General features: G+C 39.3%; 1 protein-coding gene across 1 annotated transcript; it reads right to left on the bottom strand.

The window, feature by feature from the left end:
* Positions 1-5,626: 5,626 nt before the first annotated feature.
* LOC119879521 (rho GTPase-activating protein 20-like) lies at positions 5,627-9,883 on the bottom strand. Its single transcript, XM_038589755.1, has 3 exons — positions 9,060-9,883; positions 7,957-8,124; positions 5,627-5,717 (listed from the first exon to the last, which is right to left on the bottom strand). The coding sequence occupies exons 1-3, from the start codon at positions 9,122-9,124 to the stop codon at positions 5,705-5,707; spliced, it is 246 nt and encodes an 81-aa protein (XP_038445683.1). The 5' UTR covers positions 9,125-9,883; the 3' UTR covers positions 5,627-5,704.
* Between the last annotated feature and the right edge of the window lie 1,550 nt (positions 9,884-11,433).

The following is an 11,433-nucleotide window of genomic DNA, read 5'->3' as shown; positions in this document are numbered from 1 at the left end:
ACTGATGTTGGCATCTCCCACTGTATCCATGCAGTTGGCAATCCACATGGTGTTCAGTGGTATTTTTTTTTTATCTTAAAGTTTTTCTTATACCTAGAAAGATCCCAAACATGACCTCTGTTAGTTCATTTCAAAATGTTATGGGAACAGCTGTGTTCATTAGAGACCAGTTCTCACTGCTCCGGGGCAAATCAGGTCTCCCACATCTCTATTACCCTCTGTGCACACACAGCAAATGGTTAGATGGGCCTTTGCAATGTGTGTGTTGAGCAAACTCTGGCTTGGAAAACTGAAAACACTCTAATGGCAGCAAATAGCCATATTTTTGAATGGTGAGTGTTGAGTAACCACTGTATATTTTAGAGCTTTGTAGGAAAACCATTAATTCATTTGCTATTGCTGGATTTGTTACCTATTACACATAATTTTATGGCTATTATTGCAGTTAATTATTCATTTATGACTTGCATACTTCAAAAAGTGTTTGAGGGGCTGAACAAAGGTACATGATACATGACTTATAAAAATAGTTATACAATTTTTTTCTTAAGAGAGACAAACCAAGGGCACCTGGGTGGCTCAGTCAGTTAAGCATCCAACTCTTGGTTTTGGCTTGGGCCACGATCTCAGGCTCTTGAGATCATGCACCTGTGTAGGGCTCACCACTCAATGAGGAGTCGGCTTCCTCTCTCCCTCTGCCACTCCCCCCACTCATGCTTGCTCTCTCTCTAAAATAAATAATAAATAAATAAATATAAATAAATAAAAAACAAACAAACAAACAAATAAATCTTTTAAAGAGTGTGAGGGAGAGAGATGAAATCAAAACAAAAAAAAACAAGCTTGGATCAGAAAGATTTAAAAGTTACTTTCAACCTTAATTTAAAAAATATTTTCTAGCCCTTAAAGCATAGGTTATTTTCAATTTGCTTTCTTAAAATTTTGTCCATACCATTTTCCCATAGATTCTGGCTAAAACAAAAAAATTGTTAGCCTACAGACTGAGCCCAACTGAAAAATCATCCATCCATCCATCCATCCATCCATCTGTCCATCAATCAATCCAAGATCAGTGGTTCGGAGGTCTTATATGTAAGTCATGGATACTTCCCATTTCTCTGAGGGGTAAGAAGGGGTGAAATGGGTTTTTGATAATTTCTGCCTAATCTTCTTTGACCTCAAAGATAAAAACCACCATTGATTTATTTTGGTTGATTAATTAATTGATTAATTTGGTTAATTCACAACTTTGACTCGCAGGTGGGCTTGAGATTTAAACAGTTACAAGTCCTATAAGGAATGCCTGGGGAACTTGGATCCTCCACTCTGGAACTCCTTAGTATTCAGAAACACATGTGGAAAACACTGAACTAAACTGAGATGAAAGACACCTCATGTGCAAAAATCCCTATGACTCCACTGATTCATGGAAAAATTAGAGCTAAAACTCTTCAGTGGGATTTATGAAATAAAAATAATCTTTTAGGAAGCCCACTTGAAGGATAATGTAGATTCAAAGCTTAGGACACAATGAATATAAATATGATGGATACCAATATCTTTCCATATTTTTTTATTTCAACATTTTTTTATTTCAACATTACAGCCAAGTGCCTGTATCTATGTGCTTGAAGATTTTTATGGAACATAGTCAATTAACAGATAAAATCATTTTTCTAGATAGTAATTCAAAAGGCATTGTCATGTCAAAAATATATGCCCAAGGGGAATGATAGACAGGTATCTGCTTGTTTTTACAGATTTTTTTCTTTCTAATATAGGTATCTGTGTATATACAGACACCTAAGATCCTGTGTGGAAACTTCCAAATACATTGACCTGGAAAAAGCCATCCAATAACCTTAGTTCAATAAAGCACCAGGATTAGTTGAACCAAGGAATGATCCTAGAGCCCAGAGTGTGGTTTCTACTCTCCTATAACGTTTTGAACACTTATCATATGCCAAGCTCTGTTCTAAATATTTTATAAATATAAATATAAAAATTTAATCCTCAAGCAACTACACTAGATGGTCTCTATTAGCTCCATTTTACAAATAAGGAAACTCACAGAAAGTTTAAATAAATTGTCAAATGCAGGAGACAGGGTTTGAACCCAGACAGCCTAACTCATAAGCCCATGTTTGTAACCACTTGACCGTGAAGTAACCTTTTCATCTTTCCTACCCTCAGCCTCATTTCTGTCCCCAGAGCCATCAGCCCAGCTTTCTCATGGGATTTATATTGGGAGTGAGAGGATAAATCTCAAGGCATTATATTAATAAAGCCAGTTGCTAGCTTGGAAATATTTAAAACGTGTTACAACAAAGCTTTTACTTCAATAGATTCTTCTAAGGTCTTACTGTGTTTCTTTACTCTCAATCACTGACCCAACTGGATTATCTCAGCAGAAATTAGAAAGCGATAATCTACTGTAAACTGACTTAAGAAGAAGAGGAGGAGAACTGCAGTTTTTATTTCTAAAAATAGTCATTTATTATAGTTGTATTAACATGATGTCCTTCTTGCTTTCCACTACCTTAATCTTTATGCCAAAAGGTAAGCCCCAGTGAACTGGGGAGTTTTGCAGAATTCTAGGGAGATATCCTCTGTTCTAAGATAGAGGCATTCTCTTACAAATGTTGGGAGCAGGGGTCATAGTCTATTCTGTAACTATTCGTCATTTCACGACAGTGAGTTAATAGTCATCTTCATCTTTTGACCAAATTAAATTCATTTTTTATTTCATTTCTACATTCCTTAATAACTTATTAAACTCAACACCAAAGAAACAAACAATCCAATCATGAAATGGGCAAAAGACATGAACAGAAATCTCACAGAGGAAGACATAGACATGGCCAACATGCATATGAGAAAATGCTCTGCATCACTTGCCATCAGGGAAATACAAATCAAAACCACAATGATACACCACCTCACACCAGTGAGAATGGGGAAAATTAACAAGGCAGGAAACAACAAATGTTGGAGAGGATGCGGAGAAAAGGGAACCCTCTTACACTGTTGGTGGGAATGTGAACTGGTGCAGCCACTCTGGAAAACTGTGTGGAGGTTCCTCAAACAGTTAAAAATATACCTGCCCTACGACCCAGCAATTGCACTGTTGGGGATTTACCCCAAAGATACAAATGCAATGAAACGCCGGGACACCTGCACCCCGATGTTTATAGCAGCAATGGCCACGATAGCCAAACTGTGGAAGGAGCCTCGGCGTCCAACGAAAGGAATGGATAAAGAAGATGTGGTTTATGTATACAATGGAATATTACTCAGCCATTAGAAATGACAAATACCCACCATTTGCTTCAACGTGGATGGAACTGGAGGGCATTATGCTGAGTGAAGTCAGTCAGTCGGAGAAGGACAAACATTATATGTTCTCATTCATTTGGGGAATATAAATAATAGTGAAAGGGAATATAAGGGAAGGGAGAAGAAATGTGTGGGAAATATGAGAAAGGGAGACAGAACGTAAAGACTGCTAACTCTGGGAAACGAACTAGGGGTGGTAGAAGGGGAGGAGGGCGGGGGGTGGGAGTGAATGGGTGACGGGCACTGGGGGTTATTCTGTATGTTAGTAAATTGAACACCAATAAAAAATAAATTAAAAAAATAACTAATGATGAGGAATGTGATGTCTAAAGAGGGTGTGAGCTAAGTTCAGTCCCTTTTTCTAAATTCTTCACGGGTTTCTACTAGTACAAATATCTTAATATTTTATCAAATAGATACTCTTCTTTCTTTTTTAAAGATTTCTTTTATTTATTCACGAGAGGCACAGAGAGAGAGAAGGCAAAGACATAGGCAGAGGAAGAAGCAGGCTCCCTCTGGGGAGCCTGGTGAGGGACTTGATCCCAGGACCCCGGGATCATGACCTAAGCCAAACGCAGACACTCAACCACTGAGTCACCCAAGGGCCCCAAGTAGATACTGTTCTTAAAAATAAAGTAATTTTTATTTTAATTTTTAAAGTACTTTAAAGTACTTTAATTTTTAAAGTAATTTTTATTTGAAAAATAACTTATTTAGTATTCTAATGAATACCAAAAATGATAAGGAAGATTCCATTTGACTTCAATTCTTGTGAACACAAGTTTCTAGTGTATGAAAGAAGTGAGAAAAATCCCCAATTTTCACTATTAGTAACATCTTGTACAACAAGAGAAATAGAATTTCTTTGTGAAGAAACAAACATTTAATTCCCCTCATTATTACACACAAGCCAAAATTCACTAATTCTGACTGAAAAATAGGTAGAAATTAATCAACTATTCAATTTCTGTTAAATTCTGTAGTGTCAACCTAAAGATGAGAGAGTCTCCAGCTGAAGCCTGAGGCTGAGCTGAGGTAAAATGGAACCTGGGTCAGCCTACCCCCTTTTTTATGGCTAATTGTAAAAATTAGGCACTAAACTCAGATTATTCATTTGAATAGATTGATTGAGGGTATTGATTCCTCCATGTAAGACCAAGGCATGACAGGGATGAAATATGTTTTTTTATTTCAGGGGCTATTTCTTCTTAGTTTTTTCCTTCTAGAAAAAAAGGTAAATTTTTTCATATTAACAGTGATCAAAAATATACCAAAATATTTACTATGGGAATGATCTCATAGTAGTTTTCTAAAGATTGTGGCAAGCATTAAGTGCTGCTTGCTACTGCTATGGATGAAATTGTGTCTCCCTCCCACTGCTTTCCCACCTTCTTACCATAAAGCCCTCTCTGCCAGTATCATCATGTTTGGAGCTAGAGCTTTTGAAGGTAATTAAGTTTAAATGGGATCATCAAGGTCAGGTCCTAATCCAGTAAGATGGATGGTCTTGTAAGAAGTGGGAGAGATCTGTATGTGTGTACATACATGCATTGAGGACATGCCTTGGGGTACACAGTGAGAAGGCAGCCGCGTGCAAGCAGAAAAAGAGCTCTTACCAGAACCTGACCATGATGATATCCCGAACTCGGAATTCTAAAAATCTGTGTTCTCTCTATATCAAAGACCTTGGGTTAAATATGAAATTAACATGCCTGTGATCACTTACATTTTCTAATATTACCAATGTATAATATAAAGTATATAAGATAATCTTTTGGGAACTGAGTCTCTTTCAAAGAACATTAACAAATAAATTGATAAAGATTTTGTCACATAAAAACCCTTGAGTAGACATAAGGACATATCTCAAAAGCAATATGTGAAAGATGAAAAATGTTCAACTTGTTTTGTCATAATGAACCATTCGAAATAAAAATTCAGCCCTTCAATAGATGCAACTCTCTAGTGGAAAAACAACACTATCTTTATATAAAAATCTTTTTAGTAGAACATCATAGGCTCTGTAAAACCGGCTGAGAGGTAAGCAGCACCCAGGACAATAAATAGTTCTAGTAAGAAAAGGAAAGTCTTCTCCTGTCCCTAATGCTATAATAATTACAAAGATAAAAGAAAAGAAGAAGAACATATTCCCCTTGTAAATTGAATATGAGTGGTCTGCAAGGTCCTAAGAACCAGGAAATGAGTTTGCTATTTGTTAGCATGTCTCTTGGGCTAAGGATGGAAGGGTACAACATGGTATGGAAGGAAGAACATGGCCTTCTGATGAAGGCAGGCCTGGGTTGGAATCTCTTGCATGATTTCCCTATGTATGACTGGACCATTTCTGAGACTTCCTCTGTTCCCATTTTCATCTCTGCAGCCTGTGGATGATAAAAAATATGGGCCTTGGAGGGCTGTGAGAAATATTTTCTTTATTCATGAGAGATACACAGAGAAAGGCAGAGACATAGGCAGAGGGTGAAGCAGGCTCCCTGTGGGGAACCCGATGTGGGACTCGATCCCAGGACCCAGGGATCACGACCTGAGCCAAAGGCAGATGCTCAATCACTGAGAAACCCAGGTGGGTGAGGCATCTGTGATGTTCCTAGTGTGGTTCCCAGCATGCATCCCACATATTTTGGTCTCCCATACTCACCTTGGTTAAATAAAGAGAATGGTAACTAGTCTGCATTTTTAAAATAATGACTTGGCCTTCTATCAGGAGGAAGAGAGTCTTTCATATGGACCTCATGCCAAGGCCTGGACATTCCTTTTCTCTTTGTCCTCCTTATGACATCACCACCTTCAAGGTTACATCTATGGGCAATTTCCCTAGTCTCAAATATATTTTACTACTATCTTTGACTCTGATTTTTTTGATAGCTATACTTGCTTCATTTTTCAATTCACTAAGCATTCTGATCTATTTCTTACCAAGCAGATTGGAGTTAGTTGTTCACTCAATGTAAAGGAAGGGTTGATTTCAATAATGAAAGAATCTAGGTGTTCATGGAATGTTGTATGAAATTCAGGAAAAAAGAGAATAGAAATGGTAGCATCACATAGTGAATAAAAGCCTGTGCTTTGAAATAAATAGACCTGATTTCAAATGTAGACTCTGTCCATTACTAATATGGTAACCTGGGCAGATCCATTAGACCTCTGAGCATCAAGGTTCTCCAATATAAAAATACTCCCATCTCACAGGGTCATTGTAAGGTTGGACAAAATTAGGTACATAAAGTTTTTAGCATAATATCTGACATGTAGTAAGCCCCTGATAAATTGTTATTAATGTAACTCAGATGAGTATATCATTTTGCCAAATTATTACTAGCATGTCGTACCTATGACATGGCATAACTGAGATCTAGGGTGAAAGCAGTAAAAAAAAAGAGGGAGTTAGTTTTTTCTCATGACCAAAAAACTTCTTGATATTTTGTTTGTGGGAGTGTTCTTGGTCTTCCACGTTTTGTGAATAATGCAAACAGAGATGGAGTAAGTAAACAGGTGACCTTCCATGACCTGCTCCCACACGTTTATTGAGCAATCATCATGTTCTAGACTGGATATTCAATGCATTTGTGTTCAGGGTTGAGAGGAAAATGCACACAGTCAATTCTTTCTCCTACATTCCATCTATCTGCTCCATCTTTTTTTTAAAAGATTTATTTATTTATTCATGAGAAACACAGAGAGAGAGAGAGAAAAACAGAGACACAGGCAGAGGGAGAAGTAGGCTCCCTGCAGAGAGCCTGATGTGGGACTCAATCCTGGGTCTCCAGGATCATGCCCTGAGCTAAAGGCGAAGCTAAACCCCTGAGCCACCCGGGCTACCCTGCTCCATCTTTCCTTTTTACTAAACTGCTAAGATAGAGCCCTGATACCATCCATCAGGACTATTGCCTCCCCTAACTACTCTCTCTGATTCCACTCTTGCTTACCCATCCATCTATTATCTAGCAACAGTCAGAAAAATTTGCTGGAAATATAAATCAGATTTGGTCAGTCCCCTAATTACAAATCCTTTGGCAAAATATTTCCACTTTTTTACCATGGCCTGTGAAGACCCTGTGTGACTAGACCCCTGAGCATAGTATCATATCTGATAGCATGGCCTATGCTCTGGGCTCTAGTCAAATCAGGCTTCCCTGAGCCCCTCTCTCTGAGGGTCAGGTTGTACCCACGTAGACCTGCAAGTCCCTCAGCCTCGATGGCTCAGGCACATTGTCTGGGAATGTGGCTGCTTCTCCTCTCATAGATTTGGTTTTAATGCTCCACCTCAGAGAGGCCCTCCTAGACTATTCCTCTCTAACACGTTCCCACCCTCTCCGCACAGCCCCTATCCACCTTCTATCAGCAGCACTAATCATTATCATTCCCCCTCTTATTTTATCATTTGTAAGTCCCAGGCAGGAGAGACATTGGTCTGTCACATTGTCAATTGTATTTGCTGCAGGGACATGACACAAAACAAGACCTCCAGAAGTACTCATGGAATGAAGGACTCAAGCATTGGCAAACACAAAAGGGAAAAAATGTTATGTTTTCGTATAGTAAGGGTTAATGGGAATGCAATTTTTTTGAGATTCACAAGAGCACGAAACATGGTACACCTACTTGGTATTAGACATCAGTAATAAATCGCTGTACAAGAAAAGCTGCCACTTCTGCCTCCTCCAGCCTTTCTTGAGCTCAACGGGGCCATGGATGAGCAAGGTACGAGTGGCACCCTCAGATGATGTAGTGCTTTCGCTGTGGGTGTCCACCTCCACAGACGAGGTCTTCCTGCAAGACATCAAACACAGAGCAGTTAGTTACTGGTCAAATACACAATATAGTTTAATGCCAAGTTTCAAGGTTCACACAACACTAAAATGTAGTCTCAACCCCCAAAGCAGAGCTCCAGAGCTCAGAATCAGGGATCCCTGAGTTACAGAAAGCTATAGAAAGAGGTGAGGTCACTTGGGAAACTGATGCAGAGGGAGGACAGTTTCAAGGACAAAGCCCTTGGGCATGCGAACACTTAGAGGTGTGGTGGAGAAAGCTGCAGAGCTAATTGTGAGCCATTAGGTAGGCGAGAGCCAAGAAGCCAAAGGTAGAGCAGATTACAAGAAGGAGAATGAACAACAACAACAAACAGGACAACTTGTGGCCTAATATAAAATAAAACAACGTGTGAAGAATTAATTACAAATTGCTTTTATGTTAAGATAAAATGAAGATAACTGAAGATCCTGGAAGTTGACCCCCATCTTATCTAATTCAATATTCAAAATTGGGGTAAAAATTCTCAAAGATCAACAAAAATATTGGAAACCTCAGAAAGTTTCTGAACACAAGAGTTTAGCTATTACTTGGCTGAGCTCTGACAGGACTTCCTGGTCAAAATAGGTAATAAAACAACTCAATTGAGCAGAGTGTAAAAATTCTTTCATAACTAGGACAGGTATTTTCATAGACCCACTGAAAACTGTCTCACAGAGAGAGAGAGTTGGCTCTCTCATGGAGCCAAGAAAGTGTCTCCGCCTCCCCCAAGGATGTATAAAGCCTGCTCCCTTCTGCTCAGCAGCACTGAATCTTATGAACAGGAGCAGCTTCTCAGGAAGCTGGTGCTGGAGTTACTAATTAGTTTCTATGTATTAGAGGAAACAAAAGAAAAGAACAGTTCCTGTTATTGCCGGTCTGTTTGGATGGTCAGAAATAGTGGATCAGAAGACTACCTCATGCGCTGAAGCCTTGAATGTCCACCTGTAAGCTCAGCGTGCTTTCTGATTGACGGGAACATCCTTTTCTCTTCAATTCGCGGGACGGGAAATCGAGTGAGTCTACAGCACTTGGCAGAGTACTGTCAAATGCTTGAAGCCTGAAGATTCCGCAGCGGTCCGCGGTCACTGCCATTATGATGTCACATATTCAAAGCTCATGTTGTAACTGCCAAACTGACATACTGGTTTCCTTATCTTGGCCTCCAAGTTTTGACTTTTTAAAAGTAATCATTTTATTTTGAGATAACTGTAGATTCATTTGCAGCTGTAATAAATAACACAGAGAGATGACATCAGTTTTTTTACAGATGGAGTCTTCCAGAGACACTTGCATCACCACAAGGGTCCTTCCTATTCCCCGATTACAACCACACAAATTTCTTTCCCCCTCCACCACCTCTTTAATCCCTGGCAATCACAAATCTGTTCACCATGTGTATAATGTTGCCATTTCAAGAATGTTATACAGATGGGATCACATAGTTTATGAAATTTGGGGATTTCCTTTTTCCCATTTGATGTAACTGGAGATTCATCTAGATGGCTGCAAGGATTCACAGTTCATTTCCTGGTGTCCCTTAGTAGTACATCATGATATGGATGTATCACAGTTTGCTTAACTACCTGTTGAAGGAGTTCGAAGTGTCTGCAGGTTTTGGCTGTCACTAATAAAGCTACTATAAACATCTGTGTACAGGTTTTTGTGTCAGCGTGAAGTCTTCACTTCTCTGGGCTAAATGCCCAGGATGGGAAGAGCCAGGTCATATGCTAGGTATGTTTTTTTGTTTTGTTTTTGTTTTTTTTTTTTATAGTTTTATTTTTTATTTCTTAGGAACTGTCCAACTGTTTTCCAGAATGGCTGTGCCATTTCACATTCTCCCCAGTACTGTGTGAGTCATTCAGTTTCCCCTCATCCACACGAACATTTGGTGTTGTCATTTTTTATTTTAGCTATTCTGATAGCTGTGTAGTGTGATATCTCACAGTGGATTTCACTTGCATTTCCCTAATGGTTAGTGATACTAACCATTGATTTGCCACCTGGACATCTCCTTCAGTGTCAAAGCACCTACAGGAGCCTGTTAAAAACATGTTACATGAAGACAGTGTTCCCTTTCCACTAGGAAACTGATGGTTTTACAGATTAGGAGGCTCCTGCGCATACAGGTTGGACTCTGAATCCAAGCAGCCGTGACATAATATGAAGGATTCAAATCCAACTGACTCAGGAGGTCACACAGCCTCTTGTGAGGGCCCCCCACCCCCACCATGGACAGTGTCTTTCTTTGACAACTGTGGAGGACAGAAATTTGATCCTACAGACAAAGTTTGTGGTTTCCCTTACAGGCTCCTGTAACAGGCATGTGAAAACCTATCTTTTATGCCCCACTAGACTCTATGGACCTCAAGGAAAGAGTCTATGTCTGATTTATTATTAAATTCACACAAACATTGGCACATCAGAGGAATAAAAAAATTCTGTATTGAACAAGTGAATGAAATAGTTTTCTGGCAGGGATGGACAGGGAAAAAGGCATGACATAAAATAGTCTTTCTCTTATTTACTTTATTCATTCAACAGATAGTGTTTGGACCTGTACTAGGAGAAAGGCACTTGATAGGTCTGGGCAACAGGGAGCCAGGCCCAACTCCTAAAAACAGGATTTAAGTGAGGAGGGGGAAGACAGATATTAAACAGAGAATGTCATCAATAACTGCCTAACACAACCTCTGGAAAGTACTGCAGAGGAAAATTAAAGATTGAGGTGAGAAATTTAGGGAGGGACTTGACACCTGATTTCAATTATGGAGAGGAAGGCTTCTTTGACGAGCTCATTTGAAATGACCTTTAAAGAATAACTTGGGATTACTTAGAAGAGAGAAAGAGGAAGGGGGAAGGGAGGGAAGATACATTTGTCAGTTGAAGGGACAGAATGTGACTAACTGATGTTTCAGAAACATGGAAGACTTTGCTGGATTGGAGACACAGGCAGAAGGTTCAGGAGAGTGAAATCGGCCTGTAAATTAGGTAGAGGTGAGAGCACAAGTCCTGGTAGTCCTTTTAGACTTTATTAAGGCTTCTCATCTTAAAACCAAACTAACACAGAAGTGGCATGTAGATAGTGGCCTCCAGGCTTCTCACCCATTTATTTATTTTTAAAAAATATTTTATTTTTATTTGAGAGAGAGAGAGAGAAAGAGACAGAGAGAGAGAGAGAAAGAGACAGTGCATATGCACAAGAGTGGGGGGGGCGGAGAGAGAGAGAGAGAGGAAGAAGCACAAATGGTGCTGAGTGTGGATTCTGAGCTGTGGCTCTCATGTCTCATG

The sequence above is a fragment of the Canis lupus genome, unplaced genomic scaffold, assembly GCF_011100685.1.
Source record: "Canis lupus familiaris isolate Mischka breed German Shepherd unplaced genomic scaffold, alternate assembly UU_Cfam_GSD_1.0 chrUn_S998H1165, whole genome shotgun sequence".
In the NCBI taxonomy this organism is placed as follows: Eukaryota; Metazoa; Chordata; class Mammalia; order Carnivora; family Canidae; genus Canis; species Canis lupus.
The sequence above is the reverse complement of the archived record's forward strand: the minus strand, read 5'-3'. Positions and strand labels throughout refer to the sequence as shown.

Excerpts from the sequence above, each read along its gene's own strand:
- LOC119879521 (XM_038589755.1), bottom strand. The coding sequence starts at position 9,124 with ATGTTCCCGTCAATCAGAAAGCACGCTGAGCTTACAGGTGGACATTCA. Across the intron at positions 8,125-9,059 it reads TCAAGGCTTCAGCGCATGAG|GAAGACCTCGTCTGTGGAGG; the intron begins GTAGTCTTCTGA and ends GATGTCTTGCAG.